Source organism: Abramis brama, assembly GCF_963993115.1.
Source record: "Abramis brama genome assembly, chromosome: 25".
NCBI classification, from domain to species: domain Eukaryota; kingdom Metazoa; phylum Chordata; class Actinopteri; order Cypriniformes; family Leuciscidae; genus Abramis; species Abramis brama.
Window position 1 is genome coordinate 11,041,690 of NC_139987.1, and position 24,460 is coordinate 11,066,149.

Sequence of the window (24,460 nt, forward strand, 5' to 3'; positions counted from 1 at the left end):
TTAAATGTTTTATAATACTGGAACGAGAATACTTTGAAAAACAATTCAATTAGGCATACTTGGTGAAGGGTAAATAGTGTGTGCTTTGGAACTGTCATCTTTCTGATCATGATGCTTCAGCAAAATTCTGTCTTATTCTTTCTGGTTTGCTCGTTGTACACATACAACACAAAGGCGAGGCATTGGATCATTTAATGAACGTCAGATGTGTGCTGACTGTTACGAAGGAGACCGAATGTGTGCAGTTCAACAGAATAGCTTTTTACCAGTCATTGTCTTCTCTAATGTGCAATCTTTTATATTTGTTTAACATTCCATTGCTGTGTACTGAATACATTTTGAAATAAAATGTCATCCTACGCACGTAATAGCACATTCCAACAGTTTTGTCCGGCGACTACGGAGTAGCTGTCCATGGTGCTGAAATACATGTGTCCGTGTGTAGCTGGTATGAACAACACCAATAATGTATATTGACGTAGTTCTAAACAAATATATATATATATATATATATATATATATATATATATATATATATATATATATATATACGATATAAATGACCAGTATAAATGCTCACAAAAGTTAGAGTATGTATTTAAAATATAAACCCTTTTAAATACTTTATGTCATAATACTACGCTTCTGTTGGTTTATCTGCAGTGTGAGGAAAAAAAAACAATTTTGTTTAAAATATTTTGTTTGTATTAAGTCACTTCTTTATTAGTCAATATTAATGTTTCATGGTTATATTTGATATGCCATGTGAGAATGTAATTTAAACCCACATTATCAGACACATCTCTGTAAATATGAAGCGTCTGCACACCCAACGCATTCTTACAAGCTGTTTACATAAACTCAACTGAACCACACAGTGTCGCTGTTGATTAACTCTGCTTTTTTGGGGCATAAGAACACACCCATTTGGTGCGGGTATTTTTCTATTCTGTTAACAACAGTCATTTGTCGAAATAGCAGTGCTATCCACGCAAATCAGTTGTTTGTGAGGAAGATTTCAAAACAACGTTTTTACTTTATTGCATACAAGAAAACATGGCGAAAACGTCTAAATTGTGTTGGGCCAAATGGCGATTATGGATAACGTCGCTTCTCTTCTGCGTTACCACTGCTGATGTTCGTTATTCTGTGCCGGAGGAAACAAAGACAAAATATGTTATTGGAAGTCTAAGTAAGGAGCTAAATTTGGATTCTAATCGCTTGAGGTTTCGCAAAGCCCGTTTGGATTATCAAGGGGAGAGAAGGTACTGTGATGTAGACCTAGATTCTGGAAATCTTTTTGTTTCGGAACGAATCGACCGAGAGATGCTATGCGGTACAACCTCCCCCTGTCTCATGCACTTTGAATTTATTCTTGAAAATCCTTTAGAGCTTCATAACGTTGTTTTGGAGGTCCAGGACATCAATGACAACCATCCTATTTTCCCCAAAGATTCAATTAAACTTGAAATAAGCGAAGCGGCACCGACGGGAAGCAAATTACAAATAGCTCGCGCACGGGATTTGGATGTTGGAATTAATTCAGTTCAGACTTATATTCTCAGTCAAAACAAACATTTTGTTCTTGATACAAAATCAAATAAAGACAGGCATGTGGACATTGTTTTGAAAAACAGCCTGGATAGAGAGACAAAAGGAGAGCATTCCTTGATTTTGTCAGCTGTCGATGGGGGAAATCCTCCAAAATCTGGAACTGTTGTTATTGAAGTGCGCGTGTTAGACATGAATGATAATGCACCAGTGTTTTCACAGCCTTTGTACAAGACTCGTTTATCTGAAAATTCAGCACTCGGAACGTCTGTGATCAAAATTACTGCAACCGATTTGGATGAGGGTGCAAATGGGCAAATAATGTATTATATCAATCACCTATCCGACAACACAAAAGAATTGTTTCAAATTGACGAAAATTATGGAGAAATATCTGTTACTGGACAGTTGGACCACGAGAAGGCCTCCTCGTTCGAGATGGAAGTGCAGGCGGAGGATGGTGGAGGTCAGACAGGCCACTGTAAAGTTGTTATTGAAATAGATGATGTCAATGACAACGTGCCGGTTATATCTGTAAAGTCTCTAAAAAACCAAATCCCAGAAAACATCCCACCTGGTTCAGAGATCGCAGTGATAAACGTAAAGGACCAGGATTCAGGTGAGAATAGCCTGGTTACTTGTTCCATTTCGACGAGTCTGCCATTTCAACTACAGCCGTACATCAAGTCTTATTTCATTATCACCACAACTAGTTCGCTTGATCGAGAACAATTCGAAAATTACAATGTGACAATAACAGCAAAGGACGGAGGCACACCCCCCTTATTCTCCAATATAACTCTGAACATACAAGTTTCAGACATCAACGACAACCCCCCTACATTTGAGTTACAGGATTATGCTGTTTATATAAGTGAAAATAACAAACCAGGCACTTCTGTTTGTTTTGTCAGTGCAAATGACCCAGACTGGAGACAGAACGGGACTGTACTGTACTCTCTGGTACCCAGTGAAGTCAATGGGGTCCCAGTGTCCTCATTTCTGTCTGTTAATGGAGATACAGGGGTGATTCATGCTGTAAGATCATTTGACTATGAGCAGTTCAGAAACTTCAGTGTCAAAGTCGTTGCCAGAGACAATGGTTCTCCTCCACTCAGCAGTAACGTGACTGTGAAAGTCTTCATAACAGATGAGAATGATAACTCTCCACAGATATTATACCCTGTTCCAGATGGCAAGTCTTTAATGACTGAAATGGTCCCTAAAGCGACTCTCTCAGGCTCTCTGGTCTCCAAGGTGATCGCTGTAGATGCTGACTCTGGACAGAACGCATGGCTGTCCTATCAGATCTTGAAATCTACTGATCCGGGACTTTTCTCCATTGGTCTCCATAGTGGAGAGATCAAAACACAACGAGACATTTCTGAATCTGACAATATGAAGCAGAACCTTGTTATTTCAGTGAAGGATAACGGGCAGCCCTCTCTGTCTACAACCTGTGCTGTGAATTTACTGATTTCTGACAACCTTTCTGAAGTTCCTGAACTTAAAGATATGACTTATGAGGACAGTAACTCTAAAGTAACGTCATACTTGATCATTGCATTAGTCTCCGTGTGCACCTTCTTCCTGACGTTCATCATACTGATCTTGGCAGTGAAGTTTTGTCACAGGAGAAAGCCCAGACTGTTGTTTGATGGAGCAGTTGCTGTTCCCAGCGCCTATCTGCCTCCCAACTATGCAGAGGTGGATGGAGCAGGAACTCTCCGCAGCACTTACAATTATGACGCGTATCTAACCACAGGCTCGCGCACAAGTGACTTCAAGTTTGTGAGATCGTATAATGAAAACACACTTCCTGCTGGTGGGACTCTAAAAAATGAAGACAATATTCAGTTTGGCTCGAGCATGATAACACTAGATGTTACTGGAATTGAAGATGAGGTAAGAGAGGATTAACTACTCTGGACTTTCTTTTAATATTACATTTCATGGTGTCTCCTTCGATTATACATTTGGGTAAATAATATCCCCTGTATTAACGCGGTTCCAGTTTAAAGAAAGTACTTGGGTGGTAATTAATTTTTTTAATGTAATTTCATATTATCTTATCTATCAAATGCTTTTGCCACTTCTGATGAAAACAATTGAAATGGTCCATATTATATAGTGTTTCGGATCTCACAAATGCCTTTTCACAAATGCCTTATCATAGTTTTTGAGGTATTTTTCTGTTTATTGCTTTTGTTTTACTATTATAGCAGTCTTCAAAAGTGTTTAGAAATATATATATATATATATATATATATATATATATATATATATATATATGTGTGTGTGTGTGTGTGTATATATGGCATTGGATAGTAAAGTTGTGTATTTGATCTCTGCCAGATTTAACAGTTTGTTACGATATTTTGTTGTTGTTCTTCTCCAAAAACTTTAGTTTAATCTAAAAAACGTAGATGGTCTACAAGTGTTTGAATCTATTACTTTGATGCTGATAGTACAATCTACATCTACGTTAAATCTTACTAAAGAACTAAGTTTGTTTGAAGCGGTGAATAATAGGATTAGTCTCTTTTCTTTTAAAACGGATTTACGCGTTTGTATTATATGATATCAAAGTTACGTAAGTCCTTTCTTGTCCAATGTCTTTGAGGTCATCAGACTTCAGCACCACAACCACGGACAGCGACTTTATCTCTGAATGTGAGGCATTTTGTGTTCCTTTATAGATGTATGTAAAATATTATTTTACGAAAATACGCGTTGAAAAACATTTAAATGTCATTTCATTAAATATATGAAAGATGCAATGAACAGAAACATACTCACAGTGTCGCTATTCACCAAGAGTGCAGACTGATGCGTCTCTCCTCCCACACTTAGTGTATGCAGTGTGAGCTCTGTCTGGTAGAATAAACGCCGCACAAAATGGAGTAACAGTCCGTCGACGCCGAGAGAATTATGCGAATATCATCCGTCAAAGATTTTTTTTACTTTTGTGCAGATGCAACATCAAATCTTCAAAAATGGAATACAGATTATTTTCAGTTCCTTTTTTTGCGTGGTTCGTGGCTCTCCTTATGTTTCCTCTGAAACTCGTCTGTGCAGATCTGAGCTACAATATTCCAGAAGAAACGAAGCGCCAGAATGTGATTGGAAATATAGCCAAGGATCTCAGGATGGATGTGAAACAATTATCTGCTCGTAAAGCTCGGATAGACACGGAGGACAGCAGCAAACGGTATTGTGATATTAATTTGAATACTGCTGATTTAATCGTGGCAGAGACAATAGACCGAGAAGAGATTTGTGGATCTCAAATTCCCTGCATTCTCAGTTATGAGCTCGTCCTGGAAAACCCCCTTGAAGTTCACCGTGTAATTCTGAAAATTCAGGATATAAATGACAATGCGCCACGATTTCCAAATGAGCGTATTAATTTTGAAATTAGAGAATCAGCAGTTAAAGGCCAGCGATTCCGTTTGGATGAAGCGCATGATTCAGATATCGAGCACAACGCAGTCAATAGCTATTCACTGGAGAGAAATACAAATTTCATATTGACTATACATGATAGTGCAGATGGAGCGAAATACGCAGAACTCGTGTTGGAAAAGGAGCTGGATCGTGAACAGCAGAAGGAGATAGATATGATCCTCACTGCCACTGATGGTGGTTCACCGCAGAGATCTGGCACTGCTGTCATACACATCACTGTTCTAGATGCCAATGATAATGTCCCAGTATTTAGTCAGCCTGTTTATAAGGTCACTCTGGCTGAAAATACACCTTCAGGAACAGAAATAATCAGAGTGAGCGCCACTGATGCTGATGAAGGTCCAAACGGGGAAGTGACGTATGAATTCAGTAGAATATCAGAAAAAGTTGCACAAATATTTTCTATTGATAAGACAACCGGGCAAATTATTGTGATTGGAGAAATTGATTTTGAAAAAAACAAAATTTATGAAATGGGAATTCAAGCCAAAGATGCATCTGGATTGGCATCAACTGCTAAAGTTATCATAGATATAACTGATGTTAATGATAATCCACCTAGAATAATCCTTAAATCTTTGAATAACCCGATACCTGAAAACGCTGATCCAGGTACTGAAGTGGGAATCATTAATGTTCAAGACAAAGACTCAGGAGAAAACCGGCAGATTCGTTGCTCTGTTCAGCAAAATGTTCCTTTCAAACTGAACCCATCTGTTAAAAACTATTTCTCTCTAGTAACTACAAAAGCTCTAGACCGAGAGAAAGAATCTGATTACAACATTACCATCACAGCCACAGATGGAGGATCTCCACCATTATCCACATCCATGACAATTCATTTATTTGTCTCAGATGTGAATGACAATCCTCCTGTATTTGAGCAGCAAACATACAGTGCTTATATAAGTGAAAATAACAAACCAGGCACTTCTGTTTGGTCTGTCAGTGCAAATGACCCAGACTGGAGACAGAACGGGACTGTACTGTACTCTCTGGTACCCAGTGAAGTCAATGGGGTCCCAGTGTCCTCATTTCTATCTGTTAATGGAGATACAGGGGTGATTCATGCTGTAAGATCATTTGACTATGAGCAGTTCAGAAACTTCAGTGTCAAAGTCGTTGCCAGAGACAATGGTTCTCCTCCACTCAGCAGTAACGTGACTGTGAAAGTCTTCATAACAGATGAGAATGATAACTCTCCACAGATATTATACCCTGTTCCAGATGGCAAGTCTTTAATGACTGAAATGGTCCCTAAAGCGACTCTCTCAGGCTCTCTGGTCTCCAAGGTGATCGCTGTAGATGCTGACTCTGGACAGAACGCATGGCTGTCCTATCAGATCTTGAAATCTACTGATCCGGGACTTTTCTCCATTGGTCTCCATAGTGGAGAGATCAAAACACAACGAGACATTTCTGAATCTGACAATATGAAGCAGAACCTTGTTATTTCAGTGAAGGATAACGGGCAGCCCTCTCTGTCTACAACCTGTGCTGTGAATTTACTGATTTCTGACAACCTTTCTGAAGTTCCTGAACTTAAAGATATGACTTATGAGGACAGTAACTCTAAAGTAACGTCATACTTGATCATTGCATTAGTCTCCGTGTGCACCTTCTTCCTGACGTTCATCATACTGATCTTGGCAGTGAAGTTTTGTCACAGGAGAAAGCCCAGACTGTTGTTTGATGGAGCAGTTGCTGTTCCCAGCGCCTATCTGCCTCCCAACTATGCAGAGGTGGATGGAGCAGGAACTCTCCGCAGCACTTACAATTATGACGCGTATCTAACCACAGGCTCGCGCACAAGTGACTTCAAGTTTGTGACATCGTATAATGAAAACACACTTCCTGCTGGTGGGACTCTAAAAAAGGAAGACAATATTCAGTTTGGCTCGAGCATGATAACACTAGATGTTATAGGAATTGAAGATGAGGTAAGGGAGGCTTAACTCCTCTGGATCTACTTTAATAACTATTTCCTGGTGTCTATGTTATATATTTTTTAGTAATATATACATTAAGTATGTCAGCTACTTCCTTTTAAATCGGTTCTTGTTTAAACTTTTTGGGTGGTTGTTTATGAAAACCTCATACCTTATTACAAGTTTCTGCATTACATTACTATCAGCTCTCTTCACGTATTGCTTTTCATGTGAAGCTAAATATAAAACATAATTTGTCACACCTATAGTAAAAACTCCTTAAGTGGACCAGAATGAATGTTTGATTAGTTTTTAGTGTAATCATTTTGTACATTATCAGCACACTGTTATCAGTGTCTGAATGACAGAATGTAACGTTGCACTGATACATTTTTGACAAGATACATTGTTTTATTTTTTGAGGTTATACTCTGCCTATTTATTTTTCTTAATCTTTTTTAATGAGCCATTTCAGTCTTTAATATTTAATGTCATATTATCCAATACTTTTCTTAACCAGTATTAGGGTTGTGCATTTAAACTCCCTTATATCTAACTTTTTGTGAGCCGGTTTATATAATTTTCTTTAAAGCATGTTAGTTATAATGTACTAAAGAACTACGTTTAATTAAAATAATTAATAAAAAGACATTTCTTCCCTTATTTAAAAAAAAAAGATTATCTCTTTTATGTAATATTGAATTCAGAATTACTTCAGTATGTTCTTACCTAATATGTCTGTGAGGTTCTTTGGTTTCAGCACCACACTTTGGGACAGCGCCAGTTCAGTGTTGTACTGGTGCACTGAAGACGTGGTAACACTTTAGAATACTGTTCCTTCATTAATGAATAACTACACATGAACAAATGAGTAATGCACTATTAACATTGTAGTAACTACTATTAACTAACAAGAAACTCTGATTAACGAATTAGTAAGTCATAGCGTTCAGTCGAATGTGGTAGTTCACTATTAGCTAATCAGTAGGCCTAACTACTATTTTTCATACCTCACTGAAGACTACTAAGAATTACTATATACAGGTTCATAATTAATATTAATAATGCATAATATATAATAAGGTAATGGTAACTCATTAGTAATTAATCAAGTGTTACTACATCCTTCTAAAGGAACTACAAATAATTTGGATCAGTATTCTAAAGTGAAAAACATGATAAATACCTAATATTGACTGAAGTCATTGTAAGCTTTTAAGGCTTTTGTAAGGTTTTGGATAGTAATGACTCAAGTGTTACTACATATTTCTAAAGGAACTACTAATTATTTGGATCAGTATTCTAAAGTGAAGATTATGGGAACACATTAGTAATGACTAAAGTGTTACTAAATCCATTGGAAGGAATTACTATTCAAAAGCTTACAAAAATCTCAAAAGCTTACAATGACTTCAGTCAATATTAGGTAGTTATCATGTTTTTCACTTTAGAATACTGATCCAAATAATTAGTAGTTCCTTTTGAATGATGTAGTAATACTTGAGTCATTACTAGTGGGTTACCATTACCTTTTATTATAAATTATGCATTATTCATGTTAATTATGAACCTGTAGATAGTAGTTCTCTGGGAGGTATGAAAAAAATAGTAGTTATTGATTAGCTAATAATGAACTTCTACATTCGTCTGAGCGCGATTACTTACTAATTCGTTAATTAGAGTTTCTTGTTAGTTAATAGTAGTTACTAGAATGTTAATAATGCGTTACTTGTTTGTTCCTGTGTAATTATTCATTAATGAAGGAACAGTATTCTAAAGTGTTACCGAAGACGTGACCTTTTTCAGTTACTTTCCAAAATAATTTATTCCTAAGTAAATAATTATTTCACAATAACAAGCTTTGAAATAACTCAAACTTTAACTTAGTTGATGTCTTAAGAATTTTCATTAAATACTCAAATGATGCAATAAACAAAAAATACTCACAGTGTCGCTATTCACCAAGAGTGCAGACTGATGCGTCTCTCCTCCCACACTTAATGTATACAGTATGAGCTCTGTCTGGTAGCATAAACGCCTCACGAAATGGAGTAACAGTCCGTCGATGCCGAGAGAATTATTAGAATATCATCCGTCAAAGATTATTTATGACCAGGTGAAACAGCAAATATATATATAAAAATAAAATGGAATACAGATTATTTTCAGTTCCTTTCTTTGCGTTTTTCGTCGCTCTCTCTCTGTTTCCTCTGAAACTCGTCTGTGCAGATCTGAGCTACAATATTCCGGAAGAAACGAAGCGCCAGCATGTGATTGGAAATATAGCCAAGGATCTCAGGATGGATTTAAAACAATTATCTGCTCGTAAAGCTCGGATAGACACGGAGGACAGCAGCAAACGGTATTGTGATATTAATTTGAATACTGGTGATTTAATCGTGGCAGAGACAATAGACCGAGAAGAGCTTTGTGGTTCTCGAATGTCCTGCATTCTCAGTTATGAGCTCGTACTGGAAAACCCTCTTGAAGTGCACCGTATAATTTTGCAAATTCAGGATATAAATGACAATGCGCCACGATTTCCAAATGAGCGTATTAATTTTGAAATCACCGAATCAGCAGTTAAAGGCCAGCGATTCCGTTTGCATGAGGCTCATGACTCAGATATTGGTCATAACGCGGTCAATGGATATTCACTGGAGAGAAACAAGCATTTTGTTTTAACTGTTCATGATAGTGCAGATGGAGGGAAATACGCAGAACTCGTGTTGGAAAAGGAGCTGGATCGTGAACAGCAGAAGGAGATAGATATGATCCTCACAACCACTGATGGTGGTTCACCGCAGAGATCTGGCACTGCTGTCATACACATCACTGTTCTAGATGCCAATGATAATGTCCCAGTATTTAGTCAGCCTGTTTATAAGGTCACTTTGGCTGAAAATACTCCTTCAGGAACAGAAATAATCAGAGTGAGCGCCACTGATGCTGATGAAGGTCCAAACGGGGAAGTGACATATGACTTCAGCAGAATTTCAGATAAAGCTGTACAATTATTTTCTATTGATAAAACAACAGGACAAATTGTAATGATTGGAGAAATTGATTATGAAAATGAAAAAAACTATGAAATGGGAATTCATGCCCAAGACACATTTGGGTTGTCATCGACTGCTAAAGTTATCATAGATATAACTGATGTTAATGATAATCCACCTAGAATCATCCTTAAATCTTTGAATAACCCGATACCTGAAAACTCTGATCCAGGTACTGAAGTGGGAATCATTAATGTTCAAGACAAAGACTCAGGAGAAAACCGGCAGATTCGTTGCTCTGTTCAGCAAAATGTTCCTTTCAAACTGAACCCATCTGTTAAAAACTATTTCTCTCTAGTAACTACAAAAGCTCTAGACCGAGAGAAAGAATCTGATTACAACATTACCATCACAGCCACAGATGGAGGATCTCCACCATTATCCACATCCATGACAATTCATTTATTTGTCTCAGATGTGAATGACAATCCTCCTGTGTTTGAGCAGCAGACATACAGTGCTTACGTAAGTGAAAATAACAAACCAGGCACTTCTGTTTGTTCTGTCAGTGCAAATGACCCAGACTGGAGACAGAACGGGACTGTACTGTACTCTCTGGTACCCAGTGAAGTCAATGGGGTCCCAGTGTCCTCATTTCTGTCTGTTAATGGAGATACAGGGGTGATTCATGCTGTAAGATCATTTGACTATGAGCAGTTCAGAAACTTCAGTGTCAAAGTCGTTGCCAGAGACAATGGTTCTCCTCCACTCAGCAGTAACGTGACTGTGAAAGTCTTCATAACAGATGAGAATGATAACTCTCCACAGATATTATACCCTGTTCCAGATGGAAAGTCTTTAATGACTGAAATGGTCCCTAAAGCGACTCTCTCAGGCTCTCTGGTCTCCAAGGTGATCGCTGTAGATGCTGACTCTGGACAGAACGCATGGCTGTCCTATCAGATCTTGAAATCTACTGATCCGGGACTTTTCTCCATTGGTCTCCATAGTGGAGAGATCAAAACACAACGAGACATTTCTGAATCTGACAGTATGAAGCAGAACCTTGTTATTTCAGTGAAGGATAACGGGCAGCCCTCTCTGTCTACAACCTGTGCTGTGAATTTATTGATTTCTGACAACCTTTCTGAAGTTCCTGAACTTAAAGATATGACTTATGAGGACAGTAACTCTAAAGTAACGTCATACTTGATCATTGCATTAGTTTCCGTGTGCACCTTCTTCCTGACGTTCATCATACTGATCTTGGCAGTGAAGTTTTGTCACAGGAGAAAGCCCAGACTGTTGTTTGATGGAGCAGTTGCTGTTCCCAGCGCCTATCTGCCTCCCAACTATGCAGAGGTGGATGGAGCAGGAACTCTCCGCAGCTCTTACAATTATGACGCGTATCTAACCACAGGCTCGCGCACAAGTGACTTCAAGTTTGTGAGATCATATAATGAAAACACACTTCCTGCTGGTGGGACTCTGAAAAATGAAGACAATATTCAGTTTGGCTCGAGCATGATAACACTAGATGTTACAGGAATTGAAGATGAGGTAAGAGAGGCTTAACTCCTCTGGACTCTAATATTACAATTCATGGTGTCTCCGTTGATTATACATTTGGGTAAATAATATCACCTACTATATTAAAGCGGTTCCAGTTTAAAGAAAGTACTTGGATGGTAATTTATTAGATCCTCATGCTGCATTACATATGTATACAATAACTATCATCTTTCTTGTTTTATGTTATTTCACATTATCATATCTATCAAATGCTCTTGCCACTGCTGATGAAAACAATTGAAATGGTCCAAATTATATAGGGCACGAATTTCGGATCTCACAAATGTCTTCCTACAAATGTCATCCTACATACCTTTTACAGTACTTGAACGCTGAATTCATCAAATCTGGACACAAAAACAAAAGTCTGTTTTTGAGGAATTTCTCTGTATATTGTTTTTGTTTTACTATTATATTTTGTTAATGGGTATGTGGTCTTGAAAGTTCAGAAAAAAATAATATGACATTGGCTAGTAAAGTTGTGTATTTGATCTCTGCCAGATTTAACAGTTTGTTACGATATTGTTTTGTTGTTCTACTCTAAAAATATTTGTTTATTTTTAAAAACGTAGATAGTCTACAAGTGTTTGAATATTTTACTTTGAGGCTGATAGTACAATTTACATCTATGTTAAATCTTACTAAAGAACTGAGTAAGTTTGAAGCGGTGAATAAAAGGATTAGCCTCTCTTTTCTTTTAAAAACGGATCTACGCGTTTGTTTAATATGACTGCAAAGTTACACGTGCTTTCTTGTCCAATTTCTTTGAGGTCATCAGGTTTCAGCACCACACGCACGGACAGCGACATAACTGTCTGTTGTTTATCTCCGAATGCGTGACATTTTTAGTTCCTTTCTAATATATAGATGCATGTAAATTATTATTTTACAAAAAGACGCGTTGACAAACATGAGACTTAATTTGCCTATTCACTGTTGTCATTTCATTAAATACATGAAAGATGCAGTGAACAAAAAAATGCTCACAGTGTCGCTATTCACCAAGAGTGCAGACTGATGCGTCTCTCCTCCCACACTTAATGTATGCAGTATGAGCTCTGTCTGGTAGAATAAACGCCGCACAAAATGGAGTAACAGTCCGTCGACGCCAATCGAATCATCCGTCAAAGATTTTTTACTTTTGTGCAGGTGCGACATCAAACCTTCAAAAATGGAATGCAGGTTATTTTCATTTCCTTTCTTTGCGTGGATCGTGGCTCTCCTTCTATTTCCTCTGAAACTCGTCTGTGCAGATCTGAGCTACAATATTCCGGAAGAAACGAAGCGCCAGCATGTGATTGGAAATATAGCTAAGGATCTCAGGATGGATGTGAAACAATTACTTTCTCGTAAAGCTCGGATAGACACGGAGGACAGCAGCAAACGGTATTGTGATATTAATTTGAATACTGGTGATTTAATCGTGGCAGAGACAATAGACCGAGAGGAGCTTTGTGGATCTCAAATTCCCTGCATTCTCAGTTATGAGCTCGTACTGGAAAACCCTCTTGAAGTTCACCGTGTAATTCTGCAAATTCAGGATATAAATGACAATGCGCCACGATTTTCAAATGAGCGTATTAATTTTGAAATCACCGAATCTGCAGACAAAGGCCAGCGATTCCGTTTGGATGAGGCGCTTGATTCAGATATCGAGCACAACGCAGTCAATAGCTATTCACTGGAGAGAAACAAACATTTTGTTTTGAATGTTCATGATAGTGCAGATGGAGGGAAATATGCAGAACTCGTGTTGGAAAAGGAGCTGGATCGTGAACAGCAGAAGGAGATAGATATGATCCTCACAGCCACTGATGGTGGTTCACCGCAGAGATCTGGCACTGCTGTCATACACATCACTGTTCTAGATGCCAATGATAATGTCCCAGTATTTAGTCAGCCTGTTTATAAGGTCACTCTGGCTGAAAATACTCCTTCAGGAACAGAAATAATCAGAGTGAGCGCCACTGATGCTGATGAAGGTCCAAACGGGGAAGTGACGTATGAATTCAGCAGAATTTCAGACAAAGTTGCAAAAATATTTTCTATTGATAAGATAATTGGGCAAATTATTGTGGTTGGAGAAATTGATTTTGAAAAAGACAAAAAGTATGAAATGGGAATTCAGGCCAAAGATGCATCTGGATTGGCATCAACTGCTAAAGTTATCATAGATATAACTGATGTTAATGATAATCCACCTAGAATCATCCTTAAATCTTTGAATAACCCGATACCTGAAAACTCTGATCCAGGTACTGAAGTGGGAATCATTAATGTTCAAGACAAAGACTCAGGAGAAAACCGGCAGATTCGTTGCTCTGTTCAGCAAAATGTTCCTTTCAAACTGAACCCATCTGTTAAAAACTATTTCTCTCTAGTAACTACAAAAGCTCTAGACCGAGAGAAAGAATCTGATTACAACATTACCATCACAGCCACAGATGGAGGATCTCCACCATTATCCACATCCATGACAATTCATTTATTTGTCTCAGATGTGAATGACAATCCTCCTGTGTTTGAGCAGCAGACATACAGTGCTTATGTAAGTGAAAATAACAAACCAGGCACTTCTGTTTGTTCTGTCAGTGCAAATGACCCAGACTGGAGACAGAACGGGACTGTACTGTACTCTCTGGTACCCAGTGAAGTCAATGGGGTCCCAGTGTCCTCATTTCTGTCTGTTAATGGAGATACAGGGGTGATTCATGCTGTAAGATCATTTGACTATGAGCAGTTCAGAAACTTCAGTGTCAAAGTTGTTGCCAGAGACAATGGTTCTCCTCCACTCAGCAGTAACGTGACTGTGAAAGTCTTCATGACAGATGAGAATGATAACTCTCCACAGATATTATACCCTGTTCCAGATGGAAAGTCTATAATGACTGAAATGGTCCCTAAAGCGACTCTCTCAGGCTCTCTGGTCTCCAAGGTGATCGCTGTAGATGCTGACTCTGGACAGAACGCATGGCTGTCCTATCAGATCTTGAAATCTACTGATCCGGGACTTTTCTCCATTGGTCTCCATAGTGGAGAGATCAAAACACAACGAGACATTTCTGAATCTGACAATATGAAGCAGAACCTTGTTATTTCAGTGAAGGATAACGGGCAGCCCTCTCTGTCTACAACCTGTGCTGTGAATTTACTGATTTCTGACAACCTTTCTGAAGTTCCTGAACTTAAAGATATGACTTATGAGGACAGTAACTCTAAAGTAACGTCATACTTGATCATTGCATTAGTTTCCGTGTGCACCTTCTTCCTGACGTTCATCATACTGATCTTGGCAGTGAAGTTTTGTCACAGGAGAAAGCCCAGACTGTTGTTTGATGGAGCAGTTGCTGTTCCCAGCGCCTATCTGCCTCCCAACTATGCAGAGGTGGATGGAGCAGGAACTCTCCGCAGCACTTACAATTATGACGCGTATCTAACCACAGGCTCGCGCACAAGTGACTTCAAGTTTGTGAGATCTTATAATGAAAACACACTTCCTGCTGGTGGTACTCTAAAAAAGGAACACAGTATTGAGTTTGGCTCGAGCATGATAACACTAGATGTTATAGGAATTGAAGATGAGGTAAGAGCAGCTTCACTCTTTTCGACCCTTTTTAATTTTTGTATTTTATGTTGTCTCCGCTGAAATTTTTAATTGATTATTTGCATTAATATCACATACTTTATTAGGGCGGTTCCTGTTTAAAAATGTAAAAGTATTTTGGGAAACATGTTAGACCTCACGCTGTATTACATATAAAACTCCTATCATCTCTAACTACTATCGTCTTTCTTCTTTTAATAATGAAGGCTATTTTAAAATACTTTAAGTCAAGTCAAGTCAAGTGTATTTATATAGCGCTTTTCACAATACAGATTGCATCAAAGCAGCTTCACAGCATTAAACCAAAATAACACAACAGGGTTGTTTCTAGTGTAAATTTATTGATTGATAAAATTAAATTAATATCCCCAAAATATCCCCAACTGAGCAAGCCAAAGGCAACAGTGGCAAGGAACCGAAAACTCCATCAAGTGACCTAATGGTGTCCTAAAACTCCATCAGGTGACCCAATGGAGAAAAAAAACCTTGGGAGAACCCAGGCTCAGTCGGGGCCAGTTCTCCTCTGGCATTTATGAACTAGAGGCCAGATTGTAGTTTGAACAGTAAGATTTAAAATGTTATATGAATGCCTGGCTGAAGAGATGCGTCTTTAATCTAGTTTTAAACTGGGAGAGCGAGTCTGAGCAACGAACAGTATCAGGAAGGCTATTCCAGAGTTTCGGAGCTAAATGTGAAAATGCTCTCCCTCCTTTGGTGGATCTGGATATCCTAGGTATGACCAAAAGCCTCGAATTTAGTGATCTTAAAGAGCGCGATGGATTATAGGACGATAGAAGATCTGTTAAATAGACTGGAGCTAAGCCGTTTAGGGCTTTATAAGTCAGTAGCAATACCTTGTAATTGATACGGAACTTTATAGGTAACCAATGCAGTGATGATAAAATCGGTGTTATATGATCATATTTTCTTGATCTAGTAAGAACTCTAGCGGCTGCATTTTGGACTAACTGTAGCTTGTTTATTGAGGATGCAGGACAACCGGCCAACAAAGCATTACAGTAATCTAGTCTCGAGGTCATGAATGCATGAACTAACTTTTATGCATCGGAAACTGATAGCATATTACGTAGCTTAGCAATGTTTCTAAGGTGGAAAAAGGCTGTTCTTGTAACATATGAAATATGATTTTCAAAAGACAGGTTGCAATCGAGTATAACACCCAGGTCTTTTACTGTAGAGGATAAAGTAACAGGACATCCTACGATGTTAAAATTGTATTGTGAGAGGTTTTGTGGGCGGTTTTTTGAACCGATAAGTATTACCTCTGTCTTGTCTGGATTTAATAAAAGAAAATTACGCGTCATCCAATCATGCAAAATTGGATGAATTGGAAAATTACGCGTCATCTTTAAATCATGTAGGTCGCGAATTTCTGAACTCATAAATTTATATACTTCTTGCACACCTTTACCAATATTTGAAGGCTGCATTCATCAGTTCCGAAAAAAAGGTGTGTTTTTAAAGAAAAAGATCTGTATTATTTGTTTTCCTATTATATTTTATTAATGTGAATTGCGGTCTGTTTTGATTAGAAAAAAATAGCATGGCATTGGCTAGTAAACTTGTGTATTTGGTCTCTGCTAGATTTAAGTTTTGTTGCTTTGTTTTCTTTTTTTCTTTTTCTTTTTTTCTTTTTTATTTTTAGCTAAAAAACCAAGCTTAGTTCTTTGGTAAGTTTTAGCGTAGATAGTCTAAAAGTGTTTGAACATTTATCATTGTGAGGCCAGTAGTACGTGTATCCTACATGTGCGTTTAAACCTACTACAGAAGTTTGGTTGAAGCTGTGAATAAATAATAATAATAATAAAAAATAAAAAAACAGTTTCAGCACTTCGAGTCTGGACAGCGACAACACTGTCTGTTTACTTTTTCCTCTGAATGCGAGACCTTTTTTAGTTAATTTCCAATATATTGCCTATATATTTATGTAAATGATTATTTTACAATAATACGCGATGAAAAACACTACTTGTTTGATCCCTGTTGTAATTTCATACATGAAAGATGCATCATGCAATTAACAGAAAAATGCTCACAGTGTCGCTATTCACCAAGAGTGCAGACTGATGCGCCTCTCCTCCCACACTTAATGTATGCAGTGTGAGCTCTGTCTGGTAGAATAAACGCCTCACGAAATGGAGTAACAATCCGTCGACGCCGAGAGAATTATTAGAATATCATCCGTCAAAGATTAATTACTTTTGGGCAGGTGCAACATCAAACCTTCACAAATGGAATACAGATTATTTTCAGTTCCTTTCTTTGCGTTTTTCGTTGCTCTCCTTCTGTTTCCAGTGAGAATCGTCTGTGCAGATCTGAGCTACAATATTCCGGAAGAAACGAAGCGCCAGCATGTGATTGGAAATATAGCTAAGGATCTCAGGATGGAAGTCAAACAGTTACTTTCTCGTAAAGCTCGGATAGACACGGAGGACAGCAGCAAACGGTATTGTGATATTAATTTGAATACTGGTGATTTAATCGTGGCAGAGACAATAGACCGAGAGGAGCTTTGTGGATCTCGAATGTCCTGCATTCTCAGTTATGAGATCGTCCTGGAAAACCCTCTTGAAGTGCACCGAATAATTCTGCACATTCAGGATATAAATGACAATGCGCCACAATTTCCAAATGACCGTTTTAATTTTGAAATTAGAGAATCAGCAGTTAAAGGCCAGCGATTCCGTTTGCATGAGGCTCATGACTCAGATATTGGACATAACGCGGTCAATAGATATTCACTGGAGAGAAACACACATTTTGTTTTGGATATTCATGATACTGCAGATGGAGGGAAATACGCAGAACTCGTGTTGGAAAAGGAGCTGGATCGTGAACAGCAGAAGGAGATAGATATGATCCTCACAGCCACTGATGGTGGTTCACCGCAGAGATCTGGCACTGCTGTCATACACATCACTGTTCTAGATGCCAATGATAATGTCCCAGTATTTAGTCAGCCTGTTTATAAGGCCACTCTGGCTGAAAATACTCCTTCAGGAACAGAAATAATCAGAGTGAGCGCCACTGATGCTGATGAGGGTCCAAACGGGGAAGTGACGTATGAATTCAGCAGATTGTCAGATAAGAATGCAAAATTATTTTCTATTGATAAGATAACTGGACAAATTGTAGTTACTGGAGAGATTGATTACGAAAGTGAAAGAAACTATGAAATGGGAATTCATGCTCAAGATGCATCTGGACTGGCATCAACTGCTAAAGTTATCATAGATATAACTGATGTTAATGATAATCCACCTAGAATCATCCTTAAATCTTTGAATAACCCGATACCTGAAAACTCTGATCCAGGTACTGAAGTGGGAATCATTAATGTTCAAGACAAAGACTCAGGAGAAAACCGGCAGATTCGTTGCTCTGTTCAGCAAAATGTTCCTTTCAAACTGAACCCATCTGTTAAAAACTATTTCTCTCTAGTAACTACAAAAGCTCTAGACCGAGAGAAAGAATCTGATTACAACATTACCATCACAGCCACAGATGGAGGATCTCCACCATTATCCACATCCATGACAATTCATTTATTTGTCTCAGATGTGAATGACAATCCTCCTGTATTTGAGCAGCAGACATACAGTGCTTATGTAAGTGAAAATAACAAACCAGGCACTTCTGTTTGTTCTGTCAGTGCAAATGACCCAGACTGGAGACAGAACGGGACTGTACTGTACTCTCTGGTACCCAGTGAAGTCAATGGGGTCCCAGTGTCCTCATTTCTGTCTGTTAATGGAGATACAGGGGTGATTCATGCTGTAAGATCATTTGACTATGAGCAGTTCAGAAACTTCAGTGTCAAAGTTGTTGCCAGAGACAATGGTTCTCCTCCACTCAGCAGTAACTTGACTGTGAAAGTCTTCATAACAGATGAGAATGATAACTCTCCACAGATATTATACCCTGTTCCAGATGGCAAGTCTTTAATGACTGAAATGGTCCCTAAAGCGACTCTCTCAGGCTCTCTGGTCTCCAAGGTGATCGCTGTAGATGCTGACTCTGGACAGAACGCATGGCTGTCCTATCAGATCTTGAAATCTACTGATCCGGGACTTTTCTCCATTGGTCTCCATAGTGGAGAGATCAAAACACAACGAGACATTTCTGAATCTGACAGTATGAAACAGAACCTTGTTATTTCAGTGAAGGATAACGGGCAGCCCTCTCTGTCTACAACCTGTGCTGTGAATTTACTGATTTCTGACAACCTTTCTGAAGTTCCTGAACTTAAAGATATGACTTATGAGGACAGTAACTCTAAAGTAACGTCATATTTGATCATTGCATTAGTTTCCGTGTGCACCTTCTTCCTCACGTTCATCATACTGATCTTGGCAGTGAAGTTTTGTCACAGGAGAAAGCCCAGACTGTTGTTTGATGGAGCAGTTGCTGTTCCCAGCGCCTATCTGCCTCCCAACTATGCAGAGGTGGATGGAGCAGGAACTCTCCGCAGCTCTTACAATTATGACGCGTATCTAACCACAGGCTCGCGCACAAGTGACTTCAAGTTTGTGAGATCGTATAATGAAAACACGCTTCCTTTTGGTGGGACTCTAAAAACGGAACACAGTATTGAGTTTGGCTCGAGCATGATAACACTAGATGTTACAGGAATTGAAGATGAGGTAAGAGCAGCTTCACTCTTTTCGACCCTTTTTAATTTTTGTATTTTATGTTGTCTCCGCTGAAATTTTTAATTGATATTTGCATTAATATCACATACTTTATTAGGGCGGTTCCTGTTTAAAAATGTAAAAGTATTTTGGGAAACATGTTAGACCTCACGCTGTATTACATATACAACTCCTATCATCTCTAACTACTATCGTCTTTCTTTTAATAATGAAGGCTATTTTAAAATACTTTAAATCATGTAGGTCGCGAATTTCTGATCTCATAAATTTATATACTTCCTGCACACCTTTACCAATATTTGAAGACTGCATTCATCAGTTCCGAAAAAATGGTCTGTTTTTAAAGAAAAAGATCTGTATTATTTGTTTTCCTATTATATTTTATTAATGTGAATTGCGGTCTGTTTTGATTAGAAAAAAATAGCATGGCATTGGCTAGTAAACTTGTGTATTTGGTCTCTGCTAGATTTAAGTTTTGTTGCTTTGTTTTCTGTTTTTTTGTTTTAGCTTAAAAACCAAGCTTAGTTCTTTGGTAAGTTTTAGCGTAGATAGTCTAAACGTGTTTGAACATTTATCATTGCGAGGCCAATAGTACAGTGTATCCTACATGGGTTTAAACCTACTACAGAAGTTTGGTTGAAGCTGTGAATAAAATAAAAAAAACAGTTTCAGCACTTCGAGTCTGGACAGCGACAACACTGTCTGTTTACTTTTTCCTCTGAATGCGAGACGTTTTTTAGTTAATTTCCAATATATTGCCTATATATTTATGTAAATGATTACAATAATACGCGATGAAAAACACTAGTATTTCACTTGCTTGATCCCTGTTGTAATTTCATACATGAAAGATGCAATTAACAGAAAAATGCTCACAATGTCGCTATTCACCAAGAGTGCAGACTGATGCGTCTCTCCTCCCACACTTAATGTATGCAGTGTGAGCTCTGTCTGGTAGAATAAACGCCTCACGAAATGGAGTAACAGTCTGTCGACGCCGATAGAATCATCCATCAAAAATTAATTACTTTTGGGCAGGTGCAACATCAAACCTTCAAAAATGGAATACAGATTATTTTCAGTTCCTTTCTTTGCGTTTTTCGTGGCTTTCCCTCTGTTTCCTCTGAAACTCGTCTGTGCAGATCTGAGCTACAATATTCCGGAAGAAACGAAGCGCCAGTATGTTATTGGAAATATAGCTAAGGATCTCAGGATGGATGTGAAACAATTACTTTCTCGTAAAGCTCGGATAGACACGGAGGACAGCAGCAAACGGTATTGTGATATTAATTTGAATACTGGTGATTTAATCGTGGCAGAGACAATAGACCGAGAAGAGCTTTGTGGTTCACGAATGTCTTGCATTCTCAGTTATGAGCTCGTCCTGGAAAACCCTCTTGAAGTGCACCGAATAATTCTGCAAATTCAGGATATAAATGACAACGTGCCACAATTTCCAAATGAGCGTATTAATTTTGAAATCACCGAGTCAGCAGACAAAGGCCAGCGATTCCGTTTGGATGAAGCGCATGACTCAGATATTGGACTTAACGCAGTCAATAGCTACTCACTGGAGAGAAACAAACATTTTGTTTTGAATGTTCATGATAGTGCAGATGGAGGGAAATACGCAGAACTCGTGTTGGAAAAGGAGCTGGATCGTGAACAGCAGAAGGAGATAGATATGATCCTCACAGCCACTGATGGTGGTTCACCGCAGAGATCTGGCACTGCTGTCATACACATCACTATTCTAGATGCCAATGATAATGTCCCAGTATTTAGTCAGCCTGTTTATAAGGTCACTTTGGCTGAAAATACTCCTTCAGGAACAGAAATAATCAGAGTGAGCGCCACTGATGCTGATGAAGGTCCAAATGGGGAAGTGATGTATGACTTCAGCAGAATTTCAGATAAAACTGCAAAATTGTTTTCTATTGATAAAATAACAGGACAAATTGTGGTGATTGGAGAAATTGATTATGAAAATGAAAGGAACTATGAAGTTGGAATTCAGGCCAAAGATGCATCTGGATTGGCATCAACTACTAAAGTTATCATAGATATAACTGATGTTAATGATAATCCACCTAGAATCATCCTTAAATCTTTGAATAACCCGATACCTGAAAACTCTGATCCAGGTACTGAAGTGGGAATCATTAATGTTCAAGACAAAGACTCAGGAGAAAACCGGCAGATTCGTTGCTCTGTTCAGCAAAATGTTCCTTTCAAACTGAACCCATCTGTTAAAAACTATTTCTCTCTAGTAACTACAAAAGCTCTAGACCGAGAGAAAGAATCTGATTACAACATTACCATCACAGCCACAGATGGAGGATCTCCACCATTATCCACATCCATGACAATTCATTTATTTGTCTCAGATGTGAATGACAATCCTCCTGTGTTTGAGCAGCAGACATACAGTGCTTATATAAGTGAAAATAACAAACCAGGCACTTCTGTTTGTTCTGTCAGTGCAAATGACCCAGACTGGAGACAGAACGGGACTGTACTGTACTCTCTGGTACCCAGTGAAGTCAATGGGGTCCCAGTGTCCTCATTTCTGTCTGTTAATGGAGATACAGGGGTGATTCATGCTGTAAGATCATTTGACTATGAGCAGTTCAGAAACTTCAGTGTCAAAGTTGTTGCCAGAGACAATGGTTCTCCTCCACTCAGCAGTAACGTGACTGTGAAAGTCTTCATAACAGATGAGAATGATAACTCTCCACAGATATTATACCCTGTTCCAGATGGCAAGTCTTTAATGACTGAAATGGTCCCTAAAGCGACCATTCAGGCTCTCTCAGGCTCTCTGGTCTCCAAGGTGATCGCTGTAGATGCTGACTCTGGACAGAACGCATGGCTGTCCTATCAGATCTTGAAATCTACTGATCCAGGACTTTTCTCCATTGGTCTCCATAATGGAGAGATAAAAACACAACGAGAAATTTCTGAATCTGACAATATGAAGCAGAACCTTGTTATTTCAGTGAAGGATAACGGGCAGCCCTCTCTGTCTACAACCTGTGCTGTGAATTTACTAATTTCTGACAACCTTTCTGAAGTTCCTGAACTTAAAGATATGACTTATGAGGACAGTAACTCTAAAGTAACGTCATACTTGATCATTGCATTAGTTTCTGTGTGCACCTTCTTCCTGACGTTCATCATACTGATCTTGGCAGTGAAGTTTTGTCACAGGAGAAAGCCCAGACTGTTGTTTGATGGAGCAGTTGCTGTTCCCAGCGCCTATCTGCCTCCCAACTATGCAGAGGTGGATGGAGCAGGAACTCTCCGCAGCTCTTACAATTATGACGCGTATCTAACCACAGGCTCGCGCACAAGTGACTTCAAGTTTGTGACATCGTATAATGAAAACACACTTCCTTTTGGTGGGACTCTAAAAAATGAAGACAATATTGAGTTTGGCTCGAGCATGATAACACTAGATGTTACAGGAATTGATGATGAGGTAAGAGAGGCTTAACTCCTCTGGACTCCTTTTTATTTTTGCATTTTGTGGTGTCTCCGCTGATTATACATTTTAAAATGTTATTATCATTAATAATATCATTTACTTCATTAAAGGGGCTCCAATTTAAAGAAAGAACTAGGGTGCTAATATATTAAAAGTTCACACTGTATTACATAAGTATGAAAGTACTACCATCTTTCTTCTTTTACAGCATTTCATATTATCTTATCTAGCAAATGCTTTTGCCACTGCTGTAATGAAAACAAATGAAATGGTCAAGATTATTTGGCTCGCGAAATTTTTTTATCTCATAAATGTATATACTTCCTACAGACCTTTTAAAGTACTTGAACGCTGCATTCATCAATATTTGTACACAAAAACAAAAGTCTAGGCATTGGCTAGTAAAGTTGTGTATTTTAAGAGTTCAGATGCAAAAGTCTCTACGTGCCATCTGAAATTTTCTTCTAGAATGATAATTTTGATCAAGCTCGTATATTTAAGTTCAGCAATTTCACTTAAATGGCAATTAAAATAACCTATTAATTGTCATTTAAGTGAAATTACGGAACTTAAATATACGAGCTTGATAAAAATGATCATTCTAGAAGAAAATTTCAGATGGCACTTAGAGACTTTTGCATCTGAACTCTTCATTTGATCTCTGCCAGATTATTATTATTATTATTATTATTATTTATTTTTTTAACGATATTGTGTTATTGTTCTACTCTAAAAACGTTCCTTTACTCTAAAAAACGTAGATGGTCTAAATATGTTTCAACATTTCACTATGAGTCTCATAGTACAGTACTTCTGAGTTTGTTTGAAGCGGCTAGCAAAATGATAAGCCCTTTTCTTTTAAAAAGAATTTACGCGTTTTTAAAAAATATGATTTCAAAGTTACGTAAGTCATTTATTGTCCATTATCTTTAAGGTCATCGGGATTCAGCACCACATACATGGACAGCGTCAGCACTGTCTGTTGTTTATCTCCGAATGCGTGACCTTTTTAGTTCCTTTCCAAAATATATAGATGCATGTAAATGATTATTTTACAAATATACCCGTTGACAAAGATCAGTCTTCACTTGGTTATTCACTGTTGTCTTTTTAATAAATAGATGAAAGATGCAATTAACAGAAAAATACTCACAGTGTCGCTATTCACCAAGAGTGCA

At 38.2% G+C, this 24,460-nt stretch overlaps 2 protein-coding genes across 9 annotated transcripts in view; both read left to right on the top strand.

Annotated features, from left to right (window-relative positions):
• Positions 1 to 1,056: 1,056 nt before the first annotated feature.
• The window catches only part of LOC311076813 (protocadherin gamma-C5-like), a gene marked incomplete at its 5' end in the record, with an annotated part of 165,391 nt that continues 141,987 nt past the window's right edge, over positions 1,057 to 24,460 (top strand). For 2 of the 8 annotated variants that reach the window (XM_084105249.1, XM_084105266.1), the window contains one exon: positions 20,856 to 23,276. In XM_084105249.1, coding sequence (XP_083961375.1) covers positions 20,856 to 23,276 — 2,421 coding nt within the window. Of the gene's footprint in view, positions 3,457 to 4,457; positions 6,960 to 9,077; positions 11,507 to 12,659; positions 15,102 to 20,855; positions 23,277 to 24,460 lie in introns of those variants that run through there. The other 6 variants (XM_084105276.1, XM_084105251.1, XM_084105269.1 and 3 more) reach the window with 6 other exon arrangements.
• LOC311076578 (protocadherin gamma-A12-like) lies at positions 17,431 to 20,320 on the top strand (the record flags this gene model as incomplete). Its single annotated transcript, XM_084104918.1, has 2 exons — positions 17,431 to 19,786; positions 20,303 to 20,320. Exons 1-2 carry the CDS (start codon positions 17,528 to 17,530, stop codon positions 20,318 to 20,320), a joined length of 2,277 nt encoding a protein of 758 aa, XP_083961044.1. The 5' UTR covers positions 17,431 to 17,527.